General features: G+C 36.9%; 1 protein-coding gene across 19 annotated transcripts in view; it reads right to left on the bottom strand.

The window, feature by feature from the left end:
- The window catches only part of ZNF711 (zinc finger protein 711), a 46,248-nt gene that overhangs the window by 13,275 nt on the left and 14,640 nt on the right, over positions 1-18,333 (bottom strand). For 7 of the 19 annotated variants that reach the window (XM_041118994.1, XM_041118993.1, XM_041118995.1 and 4 more), the window contains 6 exons: positions 15,479-15,637; positions 11,933-12,079; positions 11,192-11,329; positions 9,737-9,784; positions 9,014-9,157; positions 5,726-8,546 (listed from right to left, as the gene is read on the bottom strand). In XM_041118994.1, the coding sequence (XP_040974928.1) occupies positions 7,369-8,546; positions 9,014-9,157; positions 9,737-9,784; positions 11,192-11,329; positions 11,933-12,079; positions 15,479-15,637 (1,814 nt within the window). In that variant the 3' untranslated portion in view covers positions 5,726-7,368. The other 12 variants (XM_041118999.1, XM_041118998.1, XM_041119000.1 and 9 more) reach the window with 9 other exon arrangements.

The raw sequence follows: 18,333 nt of genomic DNA, 5'->3' as shown, positions 1-18,333 counted from the left end.
AACGGGGAGGAAGAGCCAAGTGTAAAACCTGCTGCTCTGTGAGTATGTCCAGCCTAAGATGGACCTGCAGTTTCAGAAGCCTAGTAAGAGTCTGCACCATCAAATGACAATCACTTTAGCCTACCTCTGTAGAAGGAGGTTTTAATTAGTTAAATATCCTTGTCTGAATGAGGAGTGCCTTACCCCTCTGAAATCAATAATTACTAGATTCTAAAATAATGCCCTCATTTCTGTACAGCAGTTAGATACAAGGTACATATACACACAGAGTTAACATACTAGTGACACAAAATGGTGTCAAAGTGTATTCTATCCCGAGAAGTAATTTAGTTACACTGTTGTCTAATGACTTTTCACCTTTGGTGACCTAAACAATAAAGAGAAGAGGAAGAACACCACATTTGTTTAATGCCACCACACTGTTACCAGTGCAGTTATCGCGATCAAAGGACACAAAGTAATTTGCTGACTTACTGTAGTCTTGGCCATGGTCGCAGCTGGGCTTGACTAGTTGGAAGAATTGCACAAAGAGCTCGGAAGAAGCTACGAACAGTAGAAACAGGAATTAGTTGTTAATGGACATACTCTTACTGTGCACTCACGTCAGCCATTGCTAGGGTTGTACAGTGCATTTACTAACCACTACTCCATCCAGTAACACCAACCACTGTTTCTTTAATTCTGTATGACTTAAGACCACATAATAGCATAACGCAAGCAGTGAACGCCCTTAAAGGATGGAAACATGAAGGCTCTGAACACAGAGCTGTTGGGCATGGTGTTATAATTTCATGACAAAGGCTGTGATTAGGCAAATGAACTGCTTTGCATATACAGCTGGCATTATGATAAATTTGAAAATGCCACGATTGTTCCCCGTACTTGAAGAGATGGGTGACATACAACCTATTTAGAAAAAGCCCAGTTCGCTCATCGGGAAAGACAGATGTCAATACTGTACTGTGTAGCAAGGATCAGCTTCTCTAAGGCTTGTCAGAGTATTTTAAGGCTTCCACACACTGTAAATGCTACAGAGCTGATGATCGCAACAACACATTTTACTCACAGATAACATGAAGCAATAGATACCTGTCAAAAAGCTGAATTAGACTAGTAGATGAAACACGATGGCCATTTGGGGCTGGTTTTGTTTTCAAACCAGATTTATTTAAAAAGCAAATTTAGTATTTTTTATTATAAAAGTACATGTTACTTGCTGTAGTCTCAGCTATTGCCTCTTTTCTGTTGAACTGAAACTGATTTACCTAACATTGTTTCTGCTGGAGTTTACAGAAACACATTTTTCTCATTTACTCGTCTCTGTAAATGCTAGATATCACTCTAGTTATAGAAAGTATACTTTAGATAATTTTTCACCTCCATTTCAGGGTAGGTCTGCTAGACTTCTACATTTTTTCATAAACAAATTAGAAAAAGCAAAGACAGCATTTACTTCAACAACAACAGACTGTCTTTATCAATAGTGTTATTAAACAAACCCTCACTGCCTGCACAGAGCTGATAGCACTCAGTTTCTTGTTCTGACACTGAAAAGCAGGAGAAAATTCTCTTCTGGTTTCTATTCCCGACTTTACCACACAACTCAGTATGCAATGTGGAACTGTTTCTCTGCCTCAGCTGTAAAACAAAAGCCGAACAGAGCCCTGGTTCAAAAGTTACTGACGCCTCTGGCATTCTGTCTGAAGGGTCAACACAGACTTTCAATACTACGTCAAGGTAACTTACCTTTACCTTGAGAGTACTCTGCTGCTGTTCTTCCGTATTTTCTCTCTCAATTTCATTACCTTTAATTGTGGGCATTTGAAACCTGAGGAAAGGAAAATACAGATGACGATCAAGACATGAATCACCTTTAACTGCTCCTGGCTTTTGGGAGTTCTTAGTCTGTCATTCAAACAACAAAAAAAATGCAGTAAACAAATCTGATGTTTTAGAGCAACCCTTCCACACGTTTGTTGAAACTCACTGCTTGCTCAAGCAACCACGATGTGTTTGTACATCACACACAGCACCGTGGGAGCAGGCAGAGGAGAAACCCAAACACAGTGAAGAACAGCAGAACTTCCTCAATGCTGTGTGCCCAGGTAGTGAACAGCTTTACAGCACACGTCACCTTTCCTACTCCTGGTATTGCGGGGTGGCATCCTACCACAAACGCTGGGAAAGGTAGCTGACCCTGTCAGTGTTGCTGCAGGGACAGATTTGGAACAATTTGACAAGCAAGGACTGGTTTTTAGTTTCAGCAAAACAGCTCGAAGCCCTTACTGAAAATGGCAAAAGACAGGACATACGTAAACTTCACGAAGGAAAGTACGTATGCATGAAAGATGATTATGTCTCTCTTTTAAGAGTACCTTTAAAAGAACAGAGATCATGCAACTTCAAAACAATGACGGGAGATAACAGTCAGAATTTTCAGGACAAGTAATAAAATACGATACCACCAACTTTTATCATTCAATTCAACATTTAAGTCAGAACACTTGCAAGGCTTACAGGTGGTAGTCTCTCTCCTTCACTTGCTTCCTACCATCACTTTGAAAATGAATAAGCCAGACCTGCCTGTAGAGCACTTCATCCCATCCTAAAGGCTTCATCAGTTTGGGTAACAGAAGGCGCTTTGCTGCCAGCTCAGGGGAGGGAGCCAGGCAGGGCAGAAGTACAGACTATACAAAGCAGGGATCTGTGGAAGTACTGAGATACACATTTTACTGTCGTTTGACATGAAGCATTTTTAAAATCATGACACCTCCATGGTAATAATACAACAGCCCTCACAAATTCTCTTAAATATTTACTGGGAAAGTGCACTGAAAAGAATCTAGGAACTGTGCCTCAAACTGCTGAGGATTCAGGTGAAGTTTTATTCTTACATTTCAGAAGAGTAAAAATGCTACTTCCTAGTAAAATCTTTTGTTAAGAATACCAACTGACTGCTTGCTTTAATACAGAATTTCAGCTACTGGGGAAACATGGTTGTAGGGGGAAAAAAAAAAGAGGAAAAAAAAAAGGTTCTACCAGTCTTATCTTCTGTTGGATGAATACATACACAAGATGTATATAAAAAGATCCTGAATTACTCAAACATACACAAAGTAAGAGCACTGCATATAATACCACTTCCTCTCAGGTTCCTCTTTGTCTAGCAGGCACGTTCTTTTATTTTCCTTTCCCTAACTCCAACTTTTACGTCCTTTCCTCCACAATGCCAATGTCACACCTGCAACACATTGCACAGGCCTTTTCTTGTCGATTCCTTCCTCCTTCCATCCATCACAAGATTCCTTTTTTTTTTTTTTTTTTTTTTAAAACCACCAGAGCCCTCCTAACATCTTCAACCCCCTCCTTTGCCTATTCATCATCCAGCTTGGGCACACAGTTACAAGAAGCCTCGACATCTGCACCTATACAGAAAGATGTCAGTACTGGAAGAAGGAGCAGAAGCACTGGTGGGAATTTCGAACTACCCAACACCACGTAAGTCCAGCCTCAGTCATAAACATCTAAGCAGCACTGGACAGAACCAGCAAAGGGCCAAGTAGAAGCACACACTCTCTCAGTGGTATCATAAGCTACTGAATTTTAAAACCACTGCTCAAGCAAAAAGTCTGACAAACTTATTTTTTTAAACTGTTTGAAATTTAACAGCATATGGGTTGTAAACCATTAACCTTAACACTGTGTGGGTTAAGTCTCAAGGCTTTTCCTCTCTTTGACAGACCTTGTTTCCACAGTCTTTTCTTCTTAGCTAGGTTTCATTGTCCATACGCTGCCAAGAGAAGAGACAAACAATTAATATAAAGAAAGAACCATTCAAAATGCTAATGCAGTAAGCCAACCAAAGAGTGGTACCTCATCTTAAGACTTCACATTGGACAATGCCGCCTGTAACCATCCTGCCAAGTTCAAATCCTCAAGTTTCTCCACCGAGCCATCACAAAAAGCAGGGCTCACGGACAGAAGATGGTACCAGTCTGCACCTGCTTCAAGCCCTACACACTTTCCCGTATTTGTACCTTAGCTGATAATAATCAACTACGGTTGCTGTTTTTCCAACCACTATTCTCTCCCTCACATCCTGAAAAACATGGTCCTCAAAGATTTTAATGTTTCAAACAGTATGTCCTTTTTTTTCCTCATTAAAAAGAAATCTCATTAGGTGGACTTACAGAGTGTTAAACCTCAGCACCAATTTCAACTTCTGTAATACAAAGTTACAGAACTTAATAATTCTATTTAATAGAATGATGAAGCTGTAAATGAATTAAACTTTTATCCAGCATCCACCATACGCTTTCTGCTATCACTGAATATGTTCAAAAAACTTTTGTGCCCTTTACGGTATGTAGTTTTAGGGCAAGAAAAAAACAGATGCAATAGAAAATCAAGGTAACAAAACTGATGCCCCACAGCATACCACGCTCTTCAAAACAGTAGGTACCACTCACCGACTCTGAACTAAACAACCAAACTAAACAATACTCTTACTCCAAACAACTGTTCATCACAGAAAGAATTAGCCCACATATGTAATTTTAAGCTATCACGATACGTAAAGGTCAAAGCCTTTCACTGCACTTCTCGGAAGAAACGCTACTGTTATCCTCAAATATACATTGTAAAATGTAAACGTTAATATAGTTCACCAGTAAATACCAAGTATGAATAATAAAAGGTATCAAAACATGATCTGAATGCAATGCTTAAAAGCATCATGTCCAGATTTCACACCACTGTCTAAAACGCTGGCTCTCCAGAAGTTTAACTTCTGCCATTTCAAGCCCCCACGTCCTGTTCTGTACCCCTCGAACTGTGAGGGACTCTTAGACAATGTGGGATTAAGTTTTTCTACAAAGCTGGCTATAGAAAACGTTTAAAATACTCAAGTACCTGATTATTCCGTCCATCTGTAAGGTGGAAAAATGAGCCAGCACCGATGTGTGCTTTGTCACAGAGTCAGAATGATCATCTTCAGTCTGCTATGAAGAAACTCCTTCAGTCTATGTATTCAATATAACGTTCAGGAATAAAGCATTAAAATTGTCAAAAAAAGCACAACTTTAATCTCTAAGATTTTTTGGAATGCTACGGCCTCCTCCTTTGATTGCTGGGCATACAAAAAAGTAGTATAAACAAACAGATGAATAGGTTCATGTCTGCATCATTTCTGGTTTTTAGTACAAAACCTCTGAGTTCACTGGCTAAAAGCCTGCTGGAAAACCTTGATGAAGAGTTCATTTAATATCACACTCTCTTCTTAAAGTTTTTAATCTATTACTGATGTAATAATTCAAGCATTCTAGAAAGACAGGGAAATTAAGATAGCAATATTTTTAGTATTTCATTTTGCAAGCTGTTCTTATTACACAGATAAATAAGACAAAACCTACCTGGCTTTTCCCAAAACATGTGAGAAGTTTTATGTTCTCTTTACTTAAAGGAAAAAATTTCAAAGGAATGTCAGTATCACATTTGATAATTATTTTAGAAGTAAGCACAAATACATTACCTGTAATTTAAAAGTTAGTCAAATAAACCCGCAACACTCTGCCTTCAATAGTCTGATAAATATACCTCAAGCAACCTGTTTACTTGAAATGTTATTACATATTAATTAGTGAATAATGTAATTAAAAATATTAGGCAAATTTACACAGAATGAGACTTTCCTAAACACCATAAATGAAAAGCAAACTCCAAAATATTTGGAGTGCAAGAGATGCGTTTTATTGTATGCCCGTTACGATGAGTAACACATTTAGAAATAATAATCCCACATAACAGTGACAATCTTATTTTACAGCGTGTACATCATTTTTTACAGCCACATAAAACACGTATTTTTCTAAGAGATTTCCCAAATTTAACTTTCTGAAGTTTAGAAATATAAAAAAAATTTATTCTCAAGGAACTGATTCTCATCTGGTGCAAAAACAAAACATGAACATTATCTGAAACACAAAGCCACAATATAGCATGAAGTTACAATTTATCATGTGAACAGCTGTGTGCAAACATGAAGCAACTAAAAAAGTAAAAAATACACATTATATGCATAACATTTATGAACAGGTTTTTCATTAAATAGCCCTAGACCAGCTTGTTATATTAAGCGCCATTTGATTTGCAGCATGCTAACACAAAGCATTGTTTAAAGGGATGCATATTTTAAATGTATACACTGTAAACTGAAGATCCACCTCCAAACTCTAGTGGCAGCATATTTTTCTGGTTAAATACTGCATATATACTTTCTTACAGATTGAAAATGCATGTTTATAGTATGGTATAGATTTTTTTTTTTAAAGAATTGATTAAAAGGTGCAATTTTATGTCTATATTGAAAATTTCATATTAGGAGGTAGGACAGTAATAGTCATACCTTTTAAGAACACTGCCCTAAAGAACTTCTAAGTACTTTGAATTTTAATTAAAAAACCCTACATTTTTCAACTTTGTTTTTAATATTCTTTTTAGAGAACATTTTAAAGTAGCAAGAAAAAAAATGAGTGTTGAGTCACAACACTACGAGCTGCATCCATTTTATCCTTAAAAAAAAAAAGTCAAAGTTAATTTTGTCGTATGTGCCATACTGAACAACATTCAATTGTAGTTTCAGATAAAAAAGGGAAATTATATACATATACATCTTTAACCCTAGCACCAGAACACCACCTTTGAGATCATAACATAATGCTATATTTTAAACATCATATCCTGCAATAAAATAGGTTAGCAGCTTTGAAAACCATTAAAAAATTACTTGTTGGACCTAAACTAATAAAGGAAACGAAAAAGTTTCCCATATGAAATGTTAAAACAAAAAAAAAAACAACAAAAAAAGGAACAACCCCCCCAAATTTGACCAGTTCTGGAATTTAATTTCCAGGCACAATTTAAAAACGTTATGATCAAGTGACTAACACTCTCCTTTCAAAACTGCACAGGAAGTTAGACTCAGTTGCCTTTGCAAACAATTTGTAAATAACCCCACCATATATCTGAACTGTTTTCATATTGGAGACAAATGCTGTTACTGACAAAATGGGTAACACAACCATCTTTGTTTTGTCTTCTATAGCTTAACAATGTGTAACACTATTAACTTGAAGACATTCATCCATCTTTCTGCATTCTATAGTGCTCTTTAGGTTCTGATAAGCAACAATCATAGGGCTATGAGATCCCCTGTCAACCCTAATACTTTTAAGACTTTTAATACAAAGAATGTAAAGTTATGATTTAATATCAAGCTTTGAAACCAGGAGAAACAGTTCATGAGATTTTTTTTTTTTCCCCAATTAGCATATCACAGTTTCTAAATTGCTTCCTTCTTGAGATCATATATTACATTATGGCCTCTTTGTGGTGCCTCATTATATGCTGATTTTTTTCAGATGGTCTACGGAATCCCTTTTTGCAATACTCACACCTATGTGGATAGTCTTTTGTGTGTATTGAAATTACATGTCGCTTAAAGCCTGACGCATCCGTAGTGCTATATTCACAATACTGGCATTGATAAACTTTTCTTCCACTGTGGGTCTTCATGTGCTTCTTAAGTTCATTTTGCTGCCTAAATCCTCTTTTACATCTTTTGCATTTAAAAGGCAGGTCCTTGGTGTGAACTGAGAGGATATGCCCACTAAGTACAAAAGGATCTGATGTTTTAAAGTCACAGTGTCTACACTGATGTATCTTTTTACCTTTATGGGTTTCACTATGCTTTTTGAGCTCAGATGGACGATGGAAGCCTTTTTCACATACCTCGCATTTGTGGGGAAAATCCTTTGTGTGAACTGAAATAATGTGTCGCTTCAGGTCACTTGAATTGGTGCTCTTATGGTCACAGTGTGGACACTGATGAGTCTTATGCCCTTGAAATAATTCTGTGTGCTGCTGCAGTTCTTTTTCATCTGTAAATGCCTGGGGACAGTGCTCACATTTAAATGGCAAATCAGTCCCGTGTTTGGTTTTGATGTGAGTTTTCAGATTGGACTGATCAGCACACCTGAAGACACAGTGCTGACACTGGTATGGCTTTTCCCCAGTGTGGGTCCTCATATGCTTTTTCAGCTCTGATGGATGACGGAATCCTTTCCCACACTCCACACAGACATGAGGGAAGTTCTTACTATGAACTGCAAGTAGATGTCTATTGAGTAGTCCCTGCTCTGCAGTTTCATAGTCACAATATTTGCACTTGTGTAGCTTAGGCTCCTTGTCCCTCAATATTAGTTTATTAGAACTCAATGGGCTCGCTTCTCTGTATCTTCTTGTATATTCTGTAAACTCATGGGTTTTATCAACTTTATTTATAAGTTTATGGCTTTCCAGATGATTGTGGAAACTTACTTTTTTGTTAGTTGTAAAGTCACAGTCTGTACACTGGTATTTCTTCTTAATCATATGATCTGGATGATTCTTCATATGCCTTTTCAAGAATCCTCTGGATTTAAATTTTTTCCCACAAATATGACAAGGGTAAACTGTTAAGGGCTGTCCATCAGGACCTATTATAACAGCTGTTTTTAAACAAACAAAAACAAGTTATGAAGGAAACAAATTTACAGATTAAGAAGTTTTACATCAGCCAACTGCTGTTCAGATTCATGCACTTACACTTGCAGCAGACAGAGAATGGTTCAGTAGTTTAAAAACAACCAATCCACAGCACCTATAGTTTATATAGTTTTGTTTTAGAAACTGCTCAAACAGATCAGTAATATATGTGCAGTGAATATATCCACAATTACTTTTTAGTAGCTTGCAAACTTCAAATGAATTGCATCAGTCCTACGTGTACTGACTTTGAATGGCAAAAACTATTACATTTTCTATGCACAGAATTGGAGGGGGAAGGACACAGGAAATACGCAAATCATAATTTATATTTTTTAATTCTGCACCAGCTTAAAAAAAAAAAAAAAAAAGGAATAGTACAGGAGTAAGTGCCACTCCATGACAATACGCATAACCATACAGTGTTTACCTGTTTGCCATTGCCTGGCCTCTCCTCTCCTCCTTTTCTTGGTTTTTTGTTTTAGCACTCTATTAGTGCTAATGCTATCACAAATCTGCAGGTATTGTGTTGCATTACCGTTTTTGTTTTCTAATCGTGTATCCAAGTTATTTCCTAGAAACAAAAATTAGACACCATAAAAAATCTTAAACAACTTTTTTCTTTGGGACTGATGACTGGAATTGCACAGCAGCATATCTACTCTTCTAAAAAAAAAAATATTGCCCATTCCTCTACAATGAACATATATAAAAAAGATATATAAAGCACTACCTATCTTTGCTGGCAAAAGTAAAGAATATAATTGTTTAAACATTGACTAATTCTCAAATATATTCCTTGAATCCTCATAATTCTCAAGACATTAATTTCTTATCAGTTATGCTGATTGTTTCCTTTTATTTAATTTGGTTTTACTTCTTAACAACTGCATTACTTCTTTTCTGACTACAAAACTATACTAAAAACCCTGGCAGATCCTCCCAACTTCCCCACCCACTCTGAAGGCCTACAACACATCTAGGATTGTTCTCATTTCAAAATAATAGAGAAAGACTGTGGAGTCCTTCAATATATACTTTATGGATAATTTTTTCCATTCACTGATTAGGAGAACTGACACATAAATGTATGTATTTTCAGAGACAGCAAGTTAGTTTTAATGCTGTACCAAGCACAGTTACATGTTCTTACCTGCCGCTTGACCATCTTCGTATCTTCTGGGTAGCCTTCTTTCATCTCCTGCAGAAAATGGTATTTTAGTCATTATAAATTAAAATTCTTTTTAAAGACTATGGCTTTGAAAGTCTGATAGAGAGAAAGCTAACTTAGCTAATAAGTAACAGCTTAACTCTATCCAAACTGAGATGTGCAGTTCCCAATCAGTTCAGTATTTTGTTAACTATGAGCCCCAGGAAATAAAGTCACATCTTTGTGAACAGTTAATGTCCACTAAAGTTGTGTTTGCATGCTTACCATGCTGACTGTCTTTCCTGCTTTTCATAATTAATATGCTTGTTTCTGCAAACCTTTAACCTTATATATAACCTCAGATACCAATCCAGAAAGGAGGTTATCTGAAATCCAGAATTTGTTCTTGAGATCGAAGTACTTTATCTTTCTGGAGTAGAACTAGGCAGGTAAGAAGACTTGCACCTTATCAGCTGCTCACCACTCACCTATATGAGGCACTACAAAGTTCTGGCAGACGTAGAAGTAATACCTTACGAGTATATTCCTCATTTTGGACTGAAAGTGTTTACTGCTACGTGACAAGGCTCCGTGGTTCTAAACCACTTTATCAGCCCAACTACTGTGCTCAGAAACATTACACCAATGAATTTTAACTAACTTGCTTACTTAATTACAACATAAACCACAGATGACCTGATACCCTCTTAATATACACATAATATGCCAAAATCCAAAAAAAATAATATGAAATGCAAGAATATTCAGAATTTGCAATATATGCCGATAAGACACTTCTAGTATTTGAAGCATGGCTGCAGAGAACAAATTACTTTTTTTCCTTTTGTTTCTAACCTGAAGCACTAACAGGCTTAAACCAGGTATATAAACTGCAATTACTAGGAACATGTTTACAAATTTATTGCTACTATTCCCTTTTTAAAGTTTTTTCCCCTTCCTCCTAGCTTATGCAAAATACTTAAGGCTATTCTTGTAAGATCTTCAACGGCCAACCTAAATAACCATTAAAACCCATGCGTTCTGTACATCTGAGCTGGAATCAAGTTCTAAAAGCTTTCCTTTCTACTTCAGGAAACTCAACATATAGCAATCCATTCATTGTATGCAAGACAATCAACTACTAAAGTAATCTGTAACTGTTTGACAGGCCAGCATTGGAAAAAACCCACCAATGTAAAAATGGAATTGTTTTCTTCATATTGAACTGAAAAAAGCCCAAGGACCTTATGTGTAAAAAGGTCATGAATGATGTCAAAATAATTTTTCACATCATTTCATTAACTCCACTAACTGACACTGCTAAAATATCAGAAGGTGCTGTTTCCAAACCCCTAAGACAAGGTGAGAGATCATCACATTTGCACAGAGATTCTGAAAGCTAGATTAGGAAGAAAATAATGGAAGGTATTTTTGGAAAATAAGCATACAGATTCCTACCATAAGCAGCAGCCCAAGCAACAGGGACAAAAGTTTTATTCACGCCAGAGTCTTCAAGCTGTGTGTCTGGAAGTGATGTAGCTTCTTCTTCACCTACAATAACTTCCATATAAACTTCATCTGCTATTTCAGCACAGCCTGGATTAAAGGAGAAGAATGAATCTTTAATTTTATTCTGCCAATCCTAAATTTTCCTTCATTTAATTTGCTCTCACTCTGATTGATACCCGCTATAAATTACTTTTTCTTCCTTTGGCATTTAGAACCACCCCTTCCCTTAGGGGATCATTGTTTATTCAGACATTCCTTAAAGAGAGAAAACACATATCAATAAATATAAATCCAAAACAAATACCAACATAAATTCAAATATACAATCTTATAAACTTGTAACCGATGACATTCATTTGCCACTTTGCCAGAAAGCTGATTAAACAAGGCAATTCACAGTAGGAAAACAGAAAAATGAGAAATTTGACTAACCTCATTAACTTCATCCATGGACATGTTAAATTTAATATAAATAACGAAATGATTGCATACAGTATGCACAAAGTGCATTTATCCACATCACTTTAAAATAATTATAGCCTGCTTTTTATTTTTAGAGAAGATGAGCTTAGTTTTCTACCACTTCAGGCTGAAGAATCCTTCAGAAAAATTAAGGAAGTCCTTGAGCATGATGTTTATATTGTTGTACAAAACAGCATGAGAAACAAAAATGTTTCTTATTATGCTTACTAATATCTTCATCTTCCTGAGAAGAGTCCTTAACAGCCATGTAAACCATTTTTTCTCGCTGCATTCTACCAACACCTCCTTGTTCAATTACTCCAGCTACAGAATGTCCATTGTGAAAGTCACTCTCTGTGACAATTTCTGTCCCACCTTTAACAAAAAGAAGTTAAACGCATGAAGTAAATGTAAACAAGGCCACTGTTAAGATTAATTCACATCTAAGTATTTTTTTTATTATTTGCAACAAAGGTATTTAATAAAACTCTAATTAAATGTTTTTACATCCATGTCTGTCATAAAATCATGCAAGTTTAATACTCTGGAGCAGATAAGGAAAAAGGTCTCTCAGTGCGTCCTGATAAATTCAAGGCTGAACAATTACTACCAAGAAGGATCAAGAGCCTTTCATGCATGCTAGCAGTGAACTCGGGTGCGACTAGAAACATACACCTGCCCATGCCCACCAAAACAATGAATGTAATTCTAATCTTGCTCCAAACACAGCCTTTAAATTCTCTCTTGAGATGTGAACACCTAATTCTTATCCCTCTTTCTCTCCCCAAATCCTATTTACTTACCTTGCAAAAACTGATTCTTAGGTAATTTTTCCTACAAAGATTCTAATGTGTTATGTCCCACAGTCATTACATGCGATTGAGTAGTAATTTACACTGGGGTTACACTTCTCAAACCATGAGAGAGCAAATGTTACTGCCAATTACTTCAACAAGAAGAACATTATCTAGAAAGACAGACTAGCAGGGATGCAAGGTGCCACACCAAATCCCTGGAGACAACACAATCTGAAGAGTAACAGTTGGAAAGAAGGAAATGAGAACAACTGCCCACACGGTCCTGCTCCAGGTGACTGACAAGCTTTGGCCCACTGACTTACTTGAACAGAGGCAAAAGAACAAGTTCCAACCTGGAACGTGATATTGATGCTTGAGTCAGAAAGAGGTGGCAGATAAATATTGATGCTTAGTCTTCCATGCATCTCAGGGACTGAACAGTGAGTAGAGAAGCTGCAGATTATGGCAGAACAAGCTAACACAAGATGTAACAAGACTCCTTGTTTGCTACTTTGAATGGTCCTGAAGGAAAATACTCAGCTAGGCGGTTGAGTCCAAATCAAATACATTGATCCATCACTCCCTGTTAAGTGTTTTGTAAATAGGAGACTTTGCCAAACATCCTTCTTCCAACCAAACAGAAGCAGCTCTCCCACTGCAATCAAAATGTGGAATTTTGTTTACCCAAGCTAGACAAAAACCGAGATAATATTAAAATCCCTGGGATGGGTGATGTCTCTATGGAATACACTGTACGGAGACCTTCATGCTTTTGAAGGCAATGGTGGCCAAAATGGTACCCCTATCAGCCAGACAACACAAAACAGATCACAAGGAAGCAAGGAGAAAGACTTCAGAAATTTAGAAATTTGGTCATTATGACAGTTTGGAACAGGTAAGGTAATCCTGAAGAACTGAAAGAGAAATAATCTCCATTGCAAGGTACATAACCTGCGATTATATGTATCACGTAAAATGGCAGAAGATGCTGCCTGAACGCCTGCACAGGAAATCTCTTCCATATCGACAGTCAAAAACAAACTTTCCTTTTAGTCATTGATCCTCAGTTTATATTTGGTATACGTATGTGTGTATGCCAAAACTACAGGTAATTTTTAATACTTATTTTTATACTTTAAGTTTTACTTTTCCACATTTATGACAAAACAAAAGTGATTTTGTCACCCAAGCCTATTTTTGTAATTTTTGTCAAAAGTGGCTTTGCCAGGACATTTATCAGAGTAACTAGACTGCAATGCAAATGGGTGACACTTAAGAACAGCCCTCCACCCCACCCCCATGTACAAAAAGATCCAGAGACTACTGCTAATGGGTAAACTTGAATCTCGGATATTCTTTGTGAAGACTGTGATCTCAGTTTCTGTATTCCTTAACGCTGAGCAGCAAACATACATTACCAATCCAATCAGCTCTTTCCAAGCAGAAGCACTCACCAGTAATGAATGGGGTAATCTGCATGACTACCTCATGGCTATATCAGAAGCACTGAGAGTAGCTCACAAGAACATCCCTGCTGTAAATTAGTTTTCAGCCATAAGAGATTTTGATTCTTCCTGCTGCTGCATTAGCGGTCTGTCCATCAAGACTTCCTCTCAGAGGAAGAAACCGTATTTCAAGAACAGGGCCTGGCAATTCATGTAGGAACTGGCAGATGAAACAGATGTCACAATAGATAAGGGATGTCAAGATGGTGCTTCTCTAGATCCTTTCCCCACGGTCTTAGGAAGCACATGGTCTTCACAACCTCCTTCTCATACTTGAAAGGAATTAAAGATCAAATACTGAAAATCCCAGGGCCTCACAGAAATACTCGCTAACCTTCAGCCGAATCAGATACTGTCTATTCCAAATAGGACAGGAAAACATGTAAAGTCACTCTGGCAACCTTGTGAAGGACTTGATTAATAGGCTCCAAAATCTACACTGTATCATCCTGCAAAAGATACAAAGCAACTCATAAGACAGTCTGAACTAATACTGAACCTACCCTGAGAGAGAAAACCAAAGACAACTGCCCTATTAGCTAGCAGCCTGATCATCCCCGGAACAATCCTTTTCTGCCATTAACTTGAGCTGAAAAGATGACTTGTTTCTCAGAGAAGAAAAATAAAGGCATCATACAGCTGAAAATTTCCTGAAGTAGCAGTTCAAGCCATTTGAAAAACAGCACCAGGATTGTTACTAATTGGAGGACTTTGCTGATCTAATCCATAGTTCTGTCTGAAGTCTGAGATTTTCACAGCATAGCCAGGCCAACGCTACCGGTCTGTGGGAGATAAACTCCTTTCTCTACTCAATGAAGAACCGAGTCATGCTGATTTGCCCTGTGAATGGCCCTAGGGCTCCACGCCAGATACGTTCCAGTGAGGCAGAGTTTCAGTGCCTAAATGCAAAGCGTAAAGTGTAATGAGCCAGAGGTTTCAGCTCTGAAAACAACTGTAAGGCGAACTCTGCTTTTACAGGTTACGAAGAACAGAACATGGGTTAGCTGTACGTCCACTTGCAAAGCACCTGGAAGTGCTGGCCTATCCTTTGCAAAAGAGAACTGCAGAGCAATTCTGAGTTTCTTGATTAGGTTTGGAAATGACTGTACGCCTAAAGCCCCAGCAATCTTCCCCTCTCTCTGCATCAAGGCCACCAAAGACTGTTCAATGAGCAGAATCCACTCTAAAGGCTTTTCTCTGCTGACACAGCCTTGCAACATCAGAGAAAAGCAGCAGCTGACACTCAACCACTTCTACATTTGGGCTTTGGTTGTCTGAAAATAATTACTGCTAATCAGAAAAGAACTTGAGACTAATACACACCCAGTATTTACCGCATATGGGCAGCCTCCACAAATGTCACATTCTAAAAAACATTCCAGCCAGTGGATTACATGAAATTAAGAACAACAAACAAAAAGACCCTGAAATACTTCATACTACTGGAAGAATACACAGAACTTAAAAGGTACCTATTTCGACATCATCTTCAGCTTCAGCTTTAAATATGTACACTTTGATAACTTCTGAACCAAAACCGTCATCTTTAGCAACATCATCATTTGTCACCTCAGTACTGATTTTCAAGGGAGTGCTTCCTATATGGTCCAATTTTTCTCCAACATCATCCACTGTAAAGATAAGAGAGTAATAATGAGGTTCAAACACCTTTTTTAAAAGTCAGTGTAATCAGTAGCATGATTTTCTCCACTATTATCCCCATGCATAGTAAAGGTTTGTATTCATAAATGGCCTTTATGAAACAGTTCATCTCAAGATACTTAAAAGAGATTCCAGAAGTTCAGTACTCATATTATTGCAACTCAGGAAACACAGCAAGAATTACAGAATGAAGAACACAAGAGGGAGCTTGTCATCAAAGAGAACATGGGAATTGGTTACTTCTGAAACTATTACACTTAGAAAGCAAAAATGGATCAGTAAGTAAAATTAAACTTCTATCCAGAAGTGTTATAAATTAACGCAGAATTGCCTGCTGCAGTCTAAGAGTCCCAAAAAGTTTCACTACTTTAAGATACTGTTGACTTAAAATTTAGTAGCTGAAGCTTTTATGAAGAGTGATGACTCAGAGTATATTCCCAATTAAAGAAGTGTGCATCAAAAATTTGACTACATCTTCACCCTAAAAGAAATTATGATTTTATCCACTTTATCACTTGAAAACATATAAATTAATGAAGATTATTGTATAGTATACAGCTGATTAAAAGATGCAGTGACAATAAATCTAAATACTACTATGTGAAATTGACTTCTCATTCTTTATGTATGCAACTTAGTCACTCCAATTATTTGGTCTGTATATTCAAAATGCTCATTTTCTTTATACAACAAAAATTACATTCAAACTATTAGAAGTGTAGAAGTAACACTATTTTGGTAAAAAGGGTATTCACATAGATATCCATATATATACCCCAAATTGCCAATACGAAGGCCACTGAACTAAGCATCTTTCTAACATATGTATTGCCAACACACTTCTCAGTGGATAAAATTAGCTCCTGTGCAGATGGCCAACACAAACCTGTGCAATGCTCAACACCCACTGAAGTCCTCTAAATAGAGAAGAACTCCACAAAATGTAGACAAAATCTGAATTAAATACATTGCAGGGATATAGCAATTTACTGCATACATAACATTAAAATATGTGCATACGAGGTTAAAAAAAAAAAAAAAATCTTTGAAGTAGCGTTTCATGACTAAGAACAGACTCTACTCAATGCGGACACGGAGGGCTCTGATTACTGAGGAAAGGATGGCTTACCTCGGGATGGCTGCAGCGGTTCCCAATCCCCCTCTAAGTTTCCTGCCCTCAGTGCAGTGATGACTGCTCTTGAAGAGCTGCTTTTAACTACTTCAGGCTACAGCCTGGTGTACTGAGGTAAACTGGAGTCAGTGTAAGCTTTTCTTAAAACTCCAGGCAGTCATGCGAAGTGGTTCAGAACATGCTGGAAAAGGAGCAGATGCCTTTCCCGCAGCAGGGTGGGAATCCACCACAGCAATCCCAAACTAAGCTCTTCCCGCTCACGGACAGGATTCCACGGAAACACCTATCCAACTAACACCATTTTTCACCCCCACATTGAGGAACCTTATTTCTATTTCAGAAATCTTGGACTGCATCAGAAGAGTATAGAAGTTATTGAAAACAGAACTAGATATAATGTAGGTAAGTACAAGTAAGTATTTGATTTCATTTTAGAACCTCTGAAAGTTATATATTTTGATGAAAATTAAACAGAAAACATTAAAAAATGCTATGTTTTAGCTGTTTCTTTTTGTAAATAAGAGATTAATTGCATTGCTGAAAAAATATCAAACTTGGATCAGTAGAAAAAAAAATAAAATTTCCTCAGGAAAAGAGTTTTTGTTTTTTAATAAAAACCATTCTATATCTCTAATAAAATTGATGCCAGCAACATCATCACCTTAATCTCTTAGAATCTGATGTACTGCATGGCATTGACATTACCTTGCAGGACAATTAGAACACTAAGAGTATGAACACCACAGATGAGAAAGCCACAACAGAGAACTTGGCATATTCCTTTGACACTTAAGTTTACCAGCATCAGGTTATTAGTACATCTTTATATCCAGTATGGGAGTGTTACTGCATCTGCTAATGGAAATTTTTTATGCTGCCAGAATGGAGTTATTAGAAGAGAGGATTATGCATCCTCTACTAACAGGAAAAGGTAAGATGCTAGAAGATACTTATCTTGGAAAAAGTATTTCCATACATTTACTATGTTTGAATTTATTAAAGACCATTTTCTTTTCTGCATGGTTTTTAACATTTATAGAAGTTTTCTGATTCATATTCTTCAAAACGATACACATACGTTTAATTTTAGTACAATGAACATTTCCACTGCATGTATGAGTCTTTGAAGGACTGGAGGTAACTAATAGTACAAGGCAGGAGTGATTATATATATAGCTGTATGACTAGACGTGCTGCCAAAATGCAGAAAGAATATTTAAAGGCTGGGTGGAAGAAATCACCAACTGTAAGCTGTTACTGTAATTTTAGAATTGGTAGGTGGTAGTAAAGTTATTTTCAGATCTGCAACTCAAGCAACACCAACTTTTTATAAACTCATAAATTTTATAAACATAACACATTATCAGTTTAACATAGAAAATAAATATTTCCATACTGGAAGGTTATTTAACAACAGCAACTTCCAACTGAACAGTGGAGTAAGCACATATATGTGATAAGAAGTTTTCTTTATGCCAAAAATTTCCAACTACTCAACTAATATTGGGTGACAGTGACTGTACACCACTATGT

This window comes from Aquila chrysaetos, chromosome 21 (genome assembly GCF_900496995.4).
Source record: "Aquila chrysaetos chrysaetos chromosome 21, bAquChr1.4, whole genome shotgun sequence".
NCBI classification, from domain to species: Eukaryota; Metazoa; Chordata; class Aves; order Accipitriformes; family Accipitridae; genus Aquila; species Aquila chrysaetos.
Note: the sequence above shows the minus strand (reverse complement) of the source record. Positions and strands in the feature narration are given on the sequence as shown.